Consider the following 16,523-nt stretch of genomic DNA (forward strand, 5'->3'; position numbering starts at 1 on the left):
GTGCTGTTAGGGAGGGAGTTCCAGGATTTTGACCCAGCAACGATGAAGGAACGGCCGATATACTTCTAAGTCAGGATGGTGTGTGACTTGGAGGGGAACTTGGAGGTGGTGGTGTTCCCATGCGTCTACTGCCCTTGTCCTTCTAGGTGGAAGAGGTCGCAGGTTTGGGAGGAGCTGCCGAAGAAGCCTTGGCGAGTTATTGCAGTGCATCTTGTAGATGGTACACACTGCAGCCACGGTACGCCAGTGGTGGAGGGAGTGAATGTTTAAGGTGGTGGAGCGGGCTGTCAATCAAGTGGGCTGTTTTGTCCTGGATGCTGTCCGGCTTCTTGAGTGTTGTTGGAGCTGCACTCATCCAGGCAAGTGGAGTGTATTCCATCACACTCCTGACTTGTACCTTGTAAATGGTAGAAAGGTTTGGGGAGTCAGGAGACTCATTGTCTCAAAGCTCCTACTTCTAACTCCACAAGGTCAGTTTGATTGGGTCTCTGGTCTTGCCTTATTTCAAATGAAGTAATATCCTGCAATCATCTGACTATATAGGAGCTTGCAGCAGTAAATAAAATACTATCATTCATATAACTCCAACCAAACAGAGGAGAGGTATTTCAAGAGATATCAACATTTTGTCCAATTTTGTTCTAAGTGCCAGGTTTTACAATGGAACAAGCCATCTAAAACCTGCTACAACAATCAATGCGGCCATCTTCATTTTAAATCAACAGCCCAATTCTATTTCAAATCAAACGCCATTGGAACATGACAAAGGTTGAGCAGTTGCCTGTCACAGCTGACAGCAAAGAAATAATTTGTATTTCTACAGCGCCTTTCACAACCTCAGGACGTCCCAAAGCGCTTCACAGCAAATGAAGGATTTTTGAAGTGTAGTCACTGTTGTAACGTAGGAAATTCGGCAGCCAAATGGCGCACAGCAAGCTCCCACAAACAGCAATGACTTAATCAGATAATCTGCTTTTCCTAGCGCTGTTGGTTATGGGTAAATGTTGGCCAGGCCACGGGAAGAGCTCCCCTGCTCTTCCTCCAATAGTGCCGGGGCTGGGCTTCCAAAGCCGAGGATTGGGGTCTCTTGTGAAAGACGGTATCCTCGCCAGCCTAGGTTACGTCTTGTTGGTGAAATGTGTTTGTTTAATCGGTGCAGTGGAACAAACTCGTGGCAACTGTTCCAGAGATCCCTGTAAAATTAAATAAAAACCTCAAGAACATCGAGAGTCATCGGGGCCCAGAGACAGAGGAGAATTAAAACACGGGCAGTGCTCCCTCAGTACTGCACCGGGAGTGTCAGCCTGGATTATGTGCTCAAGTCTCTGGACTGGGGCTTGATGTGCAAAGCTTGCTGAAGAGAAGGAGCCTACAAAATATAGATACAAAGTCTGGTGGACCTAGGGTTGTGGGAAATAGCACTCACACGGTACAGACCGCTACATGCTTGGCTTGGATATCTGATGGTGTGGAGATGCCGGTGTTGGACTGGGGTGGACAAATGTAAGAAGTCACACAACACCAGGTTATAGTCCAACAGTTTTATTTGAAATCACAAGCGAATAATGCCAGATGATTACAGGTAATCTTTCTAACTGCCATTTATCACACGTCGGCAGAGAGATAATCACAGCAATCAAAGGTGTGAATGGTGTCCAAATAGGTTAGTCAGGAAAACATTACATCAAAGAACAAAGATTAAAGTTTATTTTTTTTAAAGAAATTCACGACCGGGAACCTATAGCAGTCCCAAATCCGCCGGTCTGTGGTGAGATGGCGATGGTGTTACTTTATGCAAAGGCGGGTCACGGCATTATGCATTCCCCTCAGCCGGATTCTAGACTACCGATCGATTCGGGTGATCTCCCAGGGTTGAACGCTTCCTCGCTCCTGCGTCGGGCGAGCAAAGACGTGCGTGGCCACATCATGGTGCAAACGTTGAATGCAGAGCCAAGGGCCGCTATTCTCCTGCAGATTGAGACTGCAGGCGGCAGCTTGCACCTTGCTCTTTAATAACTTGAAGGGAGTCATTTTAACCTGAATCGCCCGGCGGGGTTGGGCGGTACGCCAGTTTTACAACTCGCCCAATATTGCTCTCCGCTAACATCAATGGAGAATAAAATCCACACAGAAGTAGACTTGGATTACAATTTGCACTGGGTACAGTTTGCGAAACCCCATTCTAAGTAAGAGACAAGAACAGGAGCCTCTTGCGATGTTACCTGGACTTGCATTTAACTTGAAAAGTTGGGATCTTTAAAAATAGAATTAGGAAGATTAAGAGGTGATGCGAAAGATATCTTGCACACTATAAAGGATTATGAAATCGCGAGGAGTCATTTCCAATGGGCAGCATAACGCTAACCACAGGGCATAAATGTAACACATCATTGTGCAAAGTGTGGTTAGAATGGGGGATTGTCTGCCGCAACCCATTTTAAGCCATACGTTCTTTCAAAAGAGAATTAGGAGAGCTGCTTCAAAAAGAGGAATATTGAAGTATGTGAAGGAGGTATGTGAGAGACTGAGATTAGACCAGGGACTCGTGGAAAAAGACACCAGCAGAGACGGGGGTGAAGTTGGACAAGGACCGGGGGTACAAAACGAACAATATCACGTCAGTCGCCCGTTATACGCCCCGCCTGATATTCAGCACCATTGATTGGAATAGAACAGAATATTGGGTGTATGGTACAGCGGGCGGCAGAAGCGATTCCGCCTGATGTGCCTGCCCCTCCCATTTCCGATCTCAGCTCCATCATCGGGCCGTAAGATTCTTTGATTTAATGAAGAGCGAGAGGGTAAAGCAAACCTGAAGGGAGCCTTAAGAAAATTATCGGGACGGAACTTTTCAGCGTTAATGGAATTTGGACTGGCAGATTTTCAGCGGCACAGAGTTTTCCCCGTGCCCACTCAAACAGGGACTGAAGAAAGGATAAAGCTTTTCGGTGAAAAGGTCGGTGAAAGTGTGGAGATGGGACATGTTGTCCGCATTGTAAAAGGACACCTGCCCGCCCTCATAGTCCAGGTACACCCCGATCGTCCGGGGCCGGACACTCAGTCTGAGGCGGGTGCGAGGCAGGGAGCCAGCCTTGTAATCATTGCCATTTCGCAGCCACACTATCCAATATCCAGCCTGCGGAATGGCCGTGATATCTCCTTTCCTGTTGATGGACTCCTTCACCACTCCCACGTCCCACTCGGCGCTCTCGCCCACCCCCACCTCCCAGTAATGCCTTCCCGATGTGAAACCTTCAGAGCCCAGGACGCAGAGAGAGGGGTTGAACCTCTCCAGGGTGTCGGGCAGCTGCTGTTGCTTGTTTGCGTATCTGACGCTGGTCAGGTCCTCCGATATGATGAGCCAGGAGTGGGCCGTCCTTGGGTTCAGGGTCACCGAAGCCGGAACTGGCAGAGAGAGAGAAAAAAAAAGTGAGAAAATAAGCAGCTTTACCTTAATTTATCCAAACACTAAATGGTTTTACTTGTTACAAATTACATTCTACTCTACAACAATAACAACTTGTATTTATATATCACCTTTAATGTACTGAAATATCCCAAGATGTTATAAAACAAAATTTGACACTGAATCACATAAGGAGATAGTAGGGCAGATGCCCAAAAGATGTAGGTTTTAAGGAGCGTCTTAAAAGGAGAGAGAGGTGGAGAGGTTTAGGGAGGGAATTCCAGAGCGTAGGGTCTTGGCAGCTGAAGGCATGGCCACCAATGTTTAAAATCAGGGATGCTCAAGAGTCCAGAGTCCAGAATTGGAGGAGCGCAGATATCTCGGGGGGGTTGTGGGGCTGGAGGAGATTACAGAGATAGGGAGGGGCGAGGCCATGGAGGGATTTGAAAACAAGGATGAGAATTTTAAAATTGAGGTGCTGCTTAACCGGGAGCCAGTGTAGGTCAGCAAGCACAGGGGTGATGGGTGAACGGGATCTGGTGTGAGTTAAGACACAGGCAGCCGAGTTTTGGATGACCTCAAATTTACAGAGGGTGGAACGTGGGAGGCCGGCCAGGAGTGCGTTGGAATAGTCAAGTCTAGAGGTAACAAAAGCATGGATGAGCAGATGAGCTGAGGCAAGGGCGGAGACGGAGGTGGAAATAGGCGGTCTTAGTGATATAACAAAAGCAAAATACTGCAGATGTTGTAAATCTGAAACAAAAACAGAAAATGCTGGAAATACTCAGCAGGTCAGGCAGCAGCTGCGGAGTGAGAAACAGAGTCAATGTTTCAGGACGATGACCTTTCGGCAGAACTGGACAAAATTAGAGGGAACAGGTTTTAAGCCAGTGCAGAGGCAGGGAAAGGGGGGAAAGAACAAAAGGGAAGGTCTGTGATAGGGTGGAAGGCAGCAGAGGTTAAATGACAAAAGGGGGTTGTAATTCGACAAGTAAAGAAAAAAAGATTTGTCTAGAGAAGGAGTAAATGGCAACAGCAGAACCATTACCAGCACCGGCACATTCTGCTCTATAACTAGCTGGCGGTTAGAGTCATAGGGGGGAAATTCAGTTGGTTTGCACCTCCTGTTTGTGCCTTAAGAGGGCGCTAATGGCGCGCAAAGCAACTAGCGCCCGGGTGCGGTGATGTTTGCGCACTTGACTGACATTCGCAAAATTAATTAGACATTTTCTGGCGGCGCTAAACACTACCGCCACAATCTCCTGCGCCGGCAGATTGTGACGTCAGTCGAGTGCGCAACGCCCTGCGGACCGGATATTGAGTGGCGCCCCCTGCCTCTAACAATGACAGATTGAGGGGAGCATTTTGCAGTCAGAAAGGGACTAGGGGAACGCTATTTAAAGGTGACCTCTTCCTGCCATTTGTGTTGGTGACATTTTTGCACCACGCATTCTGAGAGAGAGAGAGAGAGAGAGACTTCTGGAGAGATTCAACGCTGTGTGAAGGAGTTTTGGGTACTGAGCAGCACTTTGCAAGTTCATTTTGATTTGCCCTTCCTTGTATCGATTTAGAAGAGACTGTGGGGGCTGCACTCTGAGCTCTTTCCCTGGGCCTCTCCATTGTTCTTTCCAGCAGATTTGATGTACAGGTCTCTCCAGGCCGAGATTCAAGGCTGCAATGAGCAGGATGTGGATGGAGAGCAAAATCAACCCTCCCCTTTAAGATAAAAACAGAAAATGCTGGAGAAACTCAGCAGGTCAAGCAGCATCTGTGAAGAGAGAAACAGAGTTAACATTTCAGGTCGATGACCTTTCATCAGAACTCCCCTTTAAGAACTGGCCGGCGCCAGTGTGTCTGTGATCCATTGCTGACTGACATCACATGAGCTTCGCCAGCGCTCTGAGGTGGCGCCTCGCTCCTCGGCCTTTGCGCCTTAAGACAGGTGTGAAGCGCCTGATTTAGCGCTCCAATCACCTCCGGGCCGATAAAAGCCAAGTTTGCTGTCGGAGGCAATATTTAGCGCACGGCCGATAATGCCGCCCCAAACGGGGTGACAATGAATTTTTCCCCCATAGCGTCATAGGCCTAGATTTTCAGTGTGCCGTGAGGCGGGCTTTTAGGCGGGCAGGGTGCAAAAATCCCGAATTCGGGGGTCCCGACACCATCCCGCCCAAAACCCGCCTCCACGCAAGTTTCAGAGGCGGCAGGTACCCGCTCCGCATTGGGACCTGCCAACCCGAGGCGGGAAGGGATTAGTGCCAATTAACTGCCTGTTAACAGGTAGTTAACAGGCAGTTTTTAGCATAATCCCTATTTTGAGGGGTGTCGTGTGGGAATCCCGACGGCTCCAAACCACGCCAGGTTAGAGCAGGTGGGCGGTCGGGTTGAAGGACTTGGAGGGGTCGAGATGTCGGTGTTCAGATGAGTGATGGGTGCATAAGTGCAAAGGTAAGTGCGTTTGGTGTGTCTAAAGTGTGTAAAGAAGTTTAAATTACCTGTACTTACCTTAACAGCCTTTCTTCCTGTCGGCGTCGGGAGCCCATCATTCAGCCAGCACTGAAAGCAAAATGGCTACGATCTGTCAAAAGTGACAGCCTTCAGCTTTCATTGCCGGTGTGAGTTCTAACTGAGTCTGTGGAGAAGGACTCGGGTTCGAAGTCAGACTGTCAGCGTTTGACAGCTTCAAACAGCTGTGAAACACTGATATTTCATCTGTCAAGACCTCTTGACAGATGAAATTTCAGTCTGTGACATCACCTGTTGCCAGGTGGCCCTTAATTGGCCTGCTGAGCCCGCTGGGCGGGCTCAACAAGGTCAATCAGGGGAAAATCGCGTGGATTGGCCAGGCGTCGATGCAGGCGGGACTAAAACCCGAAAGTTGTAGTCCCGCCTCCTTCCCGACAGGTTAATGAAAATCGACCCCATAGAGTTATACAGCACAGAAAAAGGGCCTGAACTAGACAACTTCATTCACTTTGCCTCCACGGAAGCTCAGCGTACGCTCGAGGAACAGCACCTCATCTTCTGATAAGGCACTTTACAGCCTTCCGGACTCAATATCGAGTTCAACAATTTCAGATCATAACCTCGGCCCCGATCATATTTTATATATATTTTTATCCACACCTTTGGTTAGTGCCTTTTTCTTTTTTTTCTCTCCCACATGGCAGCTGTCTCTCATTCTGCCAGCGCATTTCACACTTCACCTAGAGCCATCCTTCGTTTCTTTACCTGTCCTATTACCATCTCGTCTCGTCTTGAATATCTCTTAATGTCTCTTCACCTCTCCCAGACCTTCCCTTTTGTTCTTTCATCCCCTCCCCCATTTCCCAGCCCCCAAACTTGCTTTTTAATCTGTTTTATTTCCTGCTTTTTTCTCAGTTCTGATGAAGGGTCTTCGACCTGAAACGTTAACTCTGTTTCTCTCTCCACGGATGTTGCCTGGCCTGCTGAGTTTTTCCAGCGTTTTCTGTTAGTACAGGAAGAGGCCCTTTGGCTCATCATGTTCACGCCGGCCATCAAGCCCTATTTATTCGAATCCTATTTTCCAGCACTTGGTCCATAGCCTTGCATGCTCTGGTGTTTCAAGTGCTCATCCAAATGCTTCTTGAATGTTGTGAGGATTCCTGCCTCTACCACCCTTTCAGGCAGTGAGTTCTAGATTCCAACCACCCTCTGGGTGAAAAAGTTTTTCCCCAAATCCCCTCTAAACTTCCTGCTCCTTACCTTGAAACTATGCCCCCTGGTTATTGACCCCTCTGCTAAGGGGAAAAGTTCCTTTCTATCTAACCTATCTATTCCCCTCATAATTTTGTACACCTCAATCAGGTCCCCCCTCAGCCTTCTCTGCTCTAAGGAAAATAACCCCAGCCTGTCCAGTCTCTCTTCATAGCTGAAGCGCTCCAGCCCAGGGAACATCCTGGTGAATCTCCTCTGCACCCTCTGCAATGCAATCACATCCTTCCTATAGTGTGGCAACCGGAGCTGCACACAGTATTTCAGCTGTGGCCTAACTAGCGTTTTGTACAGCTCCATCATAACCTCCCTGCTCTTATATTCTATGCCTCAGCTAATGAAGGCAAGTATCCCATATGCCTTTTCAACTACCTTATCTACCTGTCCTGCTGCCTTCAGGGATCTATGTACATGCACACCAAGGTCCCTCTGATCGTCTGTCCTTTCTAGGGTCCTACCATTCATTGTGTATTCCCTTGCCTTGTTAGTCCTCCCAAAATGCATCACCTCACACTTTTCAGGGTTAATTTACATTAGCCACTGTTCTGCCCATCTGACCAACCCGTCTATATCGTCCTGTAGCCTGAGGCTTCCCTCCTCGCTATTTACCACTCCACCAATTTTTGTGTCATCTGCGAACTTACTGATCATACCTCCTACATTCATATCTAAATCATTAATGTAAACTACAAACAGCAAGGGAACCAGCACCGATCCCTGCGGTACACCACCGGACACAGGCTTCCAGTCACAAAAACAACCTTCGACCATCACCCTCTGCCTCCTGCCACTAAGCCAATTTTGGATCCAATGTGCCAAATTGCCCTGGATCCTATGGGCTCTTACCTTCTTGACCAGTCTCCCATGCGAGACTTTGTCAAAAACCTTACTGAAGTCCATGTAGCCTACATCAACTGCACTACCGTCATCAACATGTAAAGTACTGATGTGCCCCTAGAAAAAGTGACCATCTTTGCAGCCGTTGCGCCGTCATCACCGGAACACCCTTCTTTGGGTTAAAAATTGAGACCAGGGGTTGATGATCAGTCAGTAGGGTGAATTTCTGCCCGTGCAGATAGTGATTGAACTTCTTCACCCCCCACACCAGGCTGAGGGCCTCCCTGTCAATCTGGGCGTAGTTACGCTCGGCTGAGGTTAGCGAGCGCGATGCAAAGGCTATTGGCCTCTGAACCGTCACGGAATTTGTGTGACAGCACCGCTCCAATGCCGTAAGGTGACGCATCACATGCCAACTGAATCGGTAGTGTTGGGTTGTAGTGGGCCAATACTTCTTTTGAAGTGATTTGGCATTTACATTCCTGAAAGGCACGCTTACACTCATCACTCCATTTCCATGTTACACCAGTTTGAAGGAGGGCGTTCAGTGGGTGCAGAATTGTAGATAAATTCGGCAAGAACTTATGGTAGTAGTTCACCAACCCGAGGAACGACCTCAGTTGCGACACATTTTCTGGTGCTGGAGCCTTGACTACAGCCTCAATCTTGTCCGGCGACTTATGCAACCCTTCCTCATCAATCATGTGGCCACAATACAAGATTTGTCTCCTGAAGAACTCGCATTTGGGATGGTTGGCTCATAGCCCATATTCCTGCAATCTCGTGAGCACCTGTTCCAGGTTGGTTCATTGTCATTTTCGCCCATAACCAGGATGTCATCCAAATAACACTGGGTCCCCGGGATCCCTTGCAGGACTTGTTCCATTGCCCTCTGCCACATAGCCGGGGCCGATGCTACTCCAAATACCAGTCGATTGTACTGGTAAAGGCCTTTGAGAGTGTTTATCGTGAGGTATTTCCTAGATGCTTCTTCCACCTCCATTTGTAGATACGCTTGAGCCAGATCAATCTTTGTAAAACGTTTCCCTCCAGATAGTGAGGCAAAAATATCTTCTATCCGCGGAATTGGATACTGTACTGTGTGCAGGACTGGGTTCACAGTCACCTTGAAGTCCCCACAGATGCAAACCTTCCTTGGCTCCCCAGGCGTGCTGCTCAATGCTTTCTTCATTACAGGAACGATGGGTGTGGCCCACTCGCTCCAGTCCACCTTAGACAGCAGCCCCGAACGCTCCAGACTCTCCAGTTCAGCTTCCACAGCTGGGCGTATCGCGTATGGCACCGGTCTGGCCTTGAAAAATTTTGGGGTTGCGTTATCCTCAATCTTTATGGTTGCCTTTACTCCTTTTAGAGTCCCAAGTCCTTGTTGGAACACCTCTTCCGCATCAGATAGAATTTGTGACAGACGTCCAGGTGCGACGTCATCATCTTTTTTGTCAGTCACAGTTAGTGCCAGAATGGAATGCCAATCCAATTGTAGTCTTCGGATCCATTCACGTCCCAATAATGGTGGTTCTCCATCTCGTAGTATATACATATATAGTTTCTGTGTTTCCTTGCTGTTATATTTAACTGGCACCCTTATTTTTCCTCTGGGGTAGACCTTTTGCCCCGTGTATGTCTTCAATACAATGGACATGTCCTTTAAGGGTATGTGTGAGAATAGCCGCTCATAGTCTCGTCGATTCATGACAGTTAGGGCTGATCCTGTGTCCAATTCCATCTTCACTGGGGACCCTGCTATCATGAGGGTGACCCAAATGGTTTGGTGATCTTCTTTTGCGATCACGTTGCGTAACTTTAAACAACTTAGTCGCCTGCTCCCAGAGTCCTTATCACTCTCCTGATCTTCTGAACTACTACCTGTCAGTTTCTTTACTTTCTTGTACTGTTCCTTAGTAGTTCTTGTCGTGTTGGTCTTCTTTCCCAACCTGCAGACTCTTGCTATATGTCCCATTTTCTTGCATTGCCTGCATATGTTGTCTTTAAACCAGCAGTCCTTCTGCTCATGGGTTGTTCTGCCACAGCGATAGCACTTTTCGGCTCCATACGCCATTTCGTTAGTGCTGTATTCTTGTGGTTTCTGTTGTATTTCCACAGCTCCCCGTGCTGCTGCTTCGTAGGATACTGCCACGCTGAAAGCCTGTTCTAGCGTCAGGTCCTTTTTTAAAAGTAGTCGTTTCTGGGTTCCTTCACTCTGGAGCCCGCAGACAAACTTATCCCGTAAGGTGTCCGCCAGTCCTGCTCCGAACTGGCATTGCTTCGATAACTTGTGTAGTTCCGTAAGATAGTCAGCATTGCTCTCATCTTTGTGCTGGTTTCTTTTATGGAACTTGAATCTTTCTGCTATCAGCAGTGGTGTAGGGTTTAGATGTTCCTGTAAGATATGAACAATCTCCTCCAAACTTTTCTCCATTGGTTTAGCTGGGGTAATTAATTTCCGCAATAGGCCGTACGTACTCGCACCCATCAGATTTAATAATACCGACGCCCTCTTTCCATCAGCCACCTCATTTGCCTTGCAGTACACTTCAATTCTTTCCACATACGTGGTCTAGTCTTCCACCTCGTTGTCGAAAGCAGTGATACTGCCACTTTTCGGCATCTTGGGCGATTTAAAATGGCGCCTCCCGCGCTTTTCCTTCTTCCCCAATGGAATAAAATGGCGCCCCCCGCGCTTTTGCTTCTTCCCCTTACTGCCATGCTGCTCCTAGTGTTCTATGGGGTAATGGCGGCGACCCGCAGCTTCGACGCATCTCGCTTTCCTTTCCCCCCCCGTTTAGTTTCTCTCTGCTGTCCTGTTCTCGAGCACCGATCGCGCCCTGTGCGCTCCACCCTCTCTCTCGTTTTCTTTTCCCGGCGACGCTGCGCGGCCCGATTTGTAGAGCCGCTCGATCGAGCTTGAGTCCGCCGCAGTCCGGAAGGGTCAGCGCGCTACCTGCTACCAGCACGATTCGCTGGAACCACAGTCTCTCCCGCAATTCTCCAAACACCGATGGATTCTTTGGGCGGTTGCCCTCGGTCGACGCCCGTTGCTCAAACTACGACCTTCCAGGACCTTCCTTTCAGGCGAGATCCCCGTGAGATGATGCCACAGTGCAGGTGAGTTCGAACTTACTCGTCGCCACTGTAAAGTCTGCGCCTCAATAATACACGGACTTCGGGAGAACAGTTTAACAGGTACTTTACTGAACAAGAGGCAGCTTGAAACTGAAACTACAGAAGCCTGCTAGGGCCTTTTATACAGGGGTGGTCACTGCCGGTACTGCAGTCTAAGACCAGTTATTCCCTTAAAGGTACATACACAACACAACACACCTAGTCACCCCCTCGAAAAATTCAATCAAATTGGTCAGACATGATCTCCCCCTGACAAAGCCATGCTGACTTTCCTCGATTAATCCTTGCCTCTCCAAGTGGAGACTGATTCTGTCCCTCAGAATTTTTTCCAATAATTTGGTTCTTGGAGGTGTCTCTTTTGTGAAACTTCTTCCAAATGATCGAATGACGACCTGACTGTAAGAGTCATCACCACCCATTACAGCGATCCGAGACAGCTTTCGTGTCATTGCTTTTCTATTTATAGGTTAAATATTTCGATAATGAGATATATAATTTGCTCAAATTTTGCAGCAAATATTCTCCCATGCTAAATATGTTTTTGTAACACATTATTACTACTTAATTTCTCAGAAATATAACAACCCGGTTCGTACCTCCACATATTAGTACCAAGATAAGTTATAAACCAGCACAAAACTAAAAACATATCTGGAGATATGAGATGTGACGCGAGGAGGTCATTGTAACGCAGCGCGCCGGGTGGGAAACCCACTCTATCTGGTGGAATGCCTGACTTGAATGGAGAGTAAAATCAGGCCGGGGCTTAAAACCAGCGTTGCTCCCGTTCTGGTCAGTTTCCCGACAGATGGCTTAGGTTAAAATTGCCAACAGTTGGATCGGTGTCCTTGCACAAGAGGATTAGGTGGTTAAGAAGGCGTACGGGATACTTGTATTCTATGCCACAGCTAATAAAGGCAAGAGCAGGGGGGTTATGCTTGAACTATATAAAACACTAGTTAGGCTGCAGCTAGAGTGCTGTGTACAGTTCTGGTCACCACATTACAGGAAGGATATGATTGCACTAGAGAGGGTACAGAGGAGATTTACGAGGATGTTGCCTGGGCTGGAGAATTTTAGCTATGAGGAAAGATTGGATAGGCTGGGGTTTTTTCCTTTGGAACAGAGGAGGCTGAGGGAGGTGTATAAAATTATGAGAGGCCTGGACAGAATGGATAGGAAGGACCTATTTCCCTTAGCAAAGATGTCAACAACCAGGGGGGGGGGGGGGGGGCATAGATTTAAAGTAATTGGTAGGAGGTTTAGAGGGGATTGGAGGGGAAATTTCTTCACCCAGAGGGTGGTGGGAGTCTGGAACTCACTGCCTGAAAGGGTGGTAGAGGCAGAGACCCTCATCACATTTAAAAAGTGCTTGGATGTGCACTTGATGAGCCATAACCTACAGGGCTACGGACCAAGAGCTGGGAAGTGGGATTAGGCTGGCTAGCTCTTTGTTGGCCGGCGCGGACACAATGGGCCGAAATGGCCTCCTTCCGTGCTGACACTTTCTATTATATGATTGTTCACTGGTTTAAAAGGTGAAGTGAAGAGTTGCCTTCATGATGTCAGATTAGGTTGCTGACAGCTTATCAAAGGCGGAGAGGACAGTGTGAATAAAAGGACCCAGAGACAGGAAGGAGCCACGTGTGAGAGGTGTATTGAACGCAACTAAGCGCTTGTTCCACCGATTTACGAACAAAATATTTTGTGTTGTTGGACTAAGGACTAATACAATGAAGTCATATACAGGAGTTGAAATCTTCCACTTATTCCTGTAACACCCCGTTGTTAGCAAGCCTGAAAATGATGCCCTGCTCAGGGTCTCAATCATGCAGTGTCGCATCGCCCTCTGCCAGTGATGTCGATGTACTACAAGATTATTGTTTTATGCCAATAATAATCAGCTGGATTTTCATGTCATACTGATCTAGATTGAGATTATTTTTCTGTTGAGTGTCCTGGACCCGTTAGCAGATTAACGTGCAGGTTTATCGGGAGCCAAGTGGGAGAAATCCCAGCTCTGCGTATCAGTTCAACCCTTCCAGATCCCATTAAAAAGGCCGAGATTGTTCTGCACTGACTAAACCAGATGTTCTTACGATGCAACGAAGTAGAATTATAATACGAGTGTGCAGTCAACTAACACCAATGTTTTCTTTTTCAGGTTGGCCGAGAGGAGCGAGTACCGTAGAATTGTTGCCCGATTGTGCTATAGGATTGCCCAGTCTGACAAGATTGACTCGTTATATTGAACAGGGTCTTGGACAATATTAATCCCTCCACCACCATTACTAAAACAGATTAACTGGTCATTTATTTCATTACTGCTAATGGGATCTTGCTGTGCGCATATATTTTTTTATTCGTTCATGGGATCTGGGCGTCGCTGGCAAAGCCAGCATTTAGTGCCCATCCCTAATTGCCCTCAAGAAGGTGATGGTCAGCCACCTTCTTGAAGCGCTGCAGTCCATGCGGTGAAGGTACTCCCACAGTGCTGTTAGGGAGGGAGTTCCAGGATTTTCACCCAGCGACGATGAAGGAATGGCGATATACTTCTAAGTCAGGATGGTGTGTGACTTGGAGGGGAACTTGGAGGTGGGGGTTTTCCCATGTGCCTGCTGCCCTTGTCCTTCTAGGTGGAAGAGGTCGCGGGTTTGGGAGGTGCTGCCGAAGAAGCCTTGGCAAGTTGCTGCAGTGCATCTTGTAGATGGTACACACTGCAGCCACGGTGCACCGGTGGTGGAGGGAGTGAATGTTTAAGATGTTGGATGGGGTGCCAATCAAGCGGGCTGCTTTGTCCTGGATGGTGTCGAGCTTCTTGAGTGTTGTTGCAGCTGCACTCATCCAGGCAAGTGGAGAGTATTCCATCACACTCCTGACTTGTGCCTTGTAGATGGTGGAAAGGCTTTGGGGAGTCAGGAGGTGAGACACTCACCACAGAATAGCTAGCCTCTGACCTGCTCTTGCTGCCACAGTATTTATGTGGCTGGTCCAGTTAAATTTCTGGTCAATGGTGATCCCCAGGATGTTGATGGTGGGGGATTCGGCAATGGTAATACTATTGAATGTCAAGGGGAGGTGGTTAGACTCTCGCTTGTTGGAGATAGTCATTGCCCGGCACTTCTGTAGTACGAATGTTACCTGCCACTTGTCAGCCCAAGCCTGAACGTCGTCCAGGTCTTGAAGCAGTCCATGCCCTCATGCAACATTATCCGAGGAGTTGTGAATGGCACTGAACACTGTGCAGTCATCAGCGACATCCCCATTTCTGACTTTATGTTGGCGGGAAGATCATTGATGAAGCAGCTGAAGATGGTTGGACCTAAGTCACTGCCCTGAGGAACTCCTGTAGCGATGTCTTGAGGCTGTGATGATTGTCCTTCAATCATCACAACCATCTTCCTTTGTGCTAGGTATGATTCCAGCCAGTGGAGCGTTTTTCCCAATCCCATTGACTTCAGTTTTACTAGGACTCCTTGATGTCACACTCGGTCAAATGTTGCCTTGATGTCAAGGGCAGTCACTCTCACATCACCTCTGGAATTCAGCTCCTTTGTCCATATTTGGACCAAGGCTATACTGAGGTTGGGAGCCGAGTGGTCTTGGCGGAACCCAAACTGGGCATCAGTGAGCAGGTTATTGGTAAGTGCTGCTTGATAGCACTGTCGATGACACCTTCAATCACATTGCTGATGATTGAGAGTAGACTGATGGGATGGTAATTGGCCGGGTTGGATTTGTCCTGCTTTTTGTGGACAGGACATACCTGGGCAGTTTTCCCCATTGTCGGATAGATGCCAGTGTTGTAGCTGTACTGGAACAGCTTGGCTAGAGGCACGGCTAGTTCTAGAGCACAAGTCTTCAGCACGATAGCCGGGATCCCATAGCTTTTGCTGTATCCAGTGCGCTCAGCCATTTCAGGACTTGGCCAGCTCGGTCAGTAGTGGTGCAACCGAGCCACTCTTGGTGATGGACATTGAAGTCCCCCACCCAGAGTACATTCTGTGCCCTTGCTGCTCTCAGTGCTTCTTCCAAGTGGTGTTCAACATGGAAGGATACCGATTCATCGGCTGCAGCAGCGAGAGCGGCCCTGGGTGGAGACTGAGCGCAGAGACTGAGGATTTAAAGAGCGGGGAGAGAGAGAAGTAAAAAGTAATCGAAGTGTGACATCACCAGAAAGCAGGTAAGTGATTGGTTGGTGAGTATTACTTTCTTTCTTAAGTTTCTTTCCAAACTTAATTTTGTGGTTTATAGTTTCTAGGGTCTCTGTTGTTTAGCGGGGAGTGCTAGTAAACAAGGGCCCTGGAGTATATCATTTAATTGTAATTAGTGGTATTGATTTGATTTAATTTGAATTAATTAAAGGGTAAGTCATGGCAGCACAGCTCGGCCCCATGGCACGCTCCTCCTGCACTATGTGGGAAATCAGGGACACTTCCTGTGTCCCTGATGACCATGTGTGTGGGAAGTGCAGCTACTGGCAGACCGCATTGCGGCGCTGGAGCTGTGAATGGATACATACTGGAGCATTCGTGATTCTGAGGACATCGTGGATAGCACGTTTAGGGAGTTGGTCACACCGCGGGTAAAGGCTGCACAGGCAGGAAGAGAATGGGTGACCACCAGGCAGAGTAGTAGGTGCAGGCAGGTAGTGCAGGGGTCCCCTGTGACCATCCCCCTCTCAAACAAGCTACAGTGATAGGGGATTCTATTGCAAGGGGAATAGATAGGCGTTTCTGCGGCCGCAAACGAGACTCCAGGACGGTATGTTGTCTCCCTGATGCAAGGGTCAAGGATATCTTGGAGAGGCTGCAGGGCATTCTGGAGGGGGAGGGTGAACAGCCAGTTGTTGTGGTGCATATAGGTACCAACGATATAGGTAAAAAGCGGGATGACATCCTAAAAGCTGAATATAGGGAATTAGGAGGTAAATTAAAAAATAGGACCTCAAATGTAGTAATCTCAGGATTGCTACTAGTGCCACGTGCTAGTCAGAGTAGAAATAGAAGGATATTTCAGATAAATACGTGGCTAGAGGAATGGCGCAAGGGGGAGGGATTCAAATTCCTGGGGCATCGGAACCGGCTCTGGGGGAGGTGAGAGCAGTAAAAACGGGACGGTTTGCACCTGGGCAGGACCGGGACCGATGTCCTAGGGGGAGTGTTTGCAAGTGCTGTTGGGGAGGGTTTAAACTGAAGTGGCAGGGGGTTGGGAACCTGTGCAGGGAGACAGAGGAAAGGGATGCAAGGATAGAAGCAAAAGACAGGAAGGAGAAAAGCAAAAGTGGAAGGCAGAGAAATCAAGTGTGTAAATCAAACAGGGCCACAGTAAATAATAATTCTAAAAGGAATAAGTGTTAAAAAAACAAGCCTGAAGGCTTTGTGTCTTAATGCAAGGAGCATTT

General features: G+C 48.1%; 1 protein-coding gene across 1 annotated transcript in view; it reads right to left on the bottom strand.

Annotated features, from left to right (window-relative positions):
• Window positions 1–1,526: 1,526 nt before the first annotated feature.
• LOC147096232 (zinc-binding protein A33-like) overlaps window positions 1,527–16,523 on the bottom strand; it is a 31,457-nt gene continuing 16,460 nt past the window's right edge. Inside the window, exon 6 of the mRNA XM_085975084.1 lies at window positions 1,527–3,405. Within this exon, the coding sequence (XP_085831210.1) occupies window positions 2,858–3,405 (548 nt within the window). The 3' untranslated portion in view covers window positions 1,527–2,857. The remainder of the gene's footprint in view (window positions 3,406–16,523) is intronic.

The sequence above is a fragment of the Somniosus microcephalus genome, unplaced genomic scaffold, assembly GCF_052327205.1.
Source record: "Somniosus microcephalus isolate GS21.2 unplaced genomic scaffold, FLI_Smic_1.0 unresolved_chr1, whole genome shotgun sequence".
NCBI classification, from domain to species: domain Eukaryota; kingdom Metazoa; phylum Chordata; class Chondrichthyes; order Squaliformes; family Somniosidae; genus Somniosus; species Somniosus microcephalus.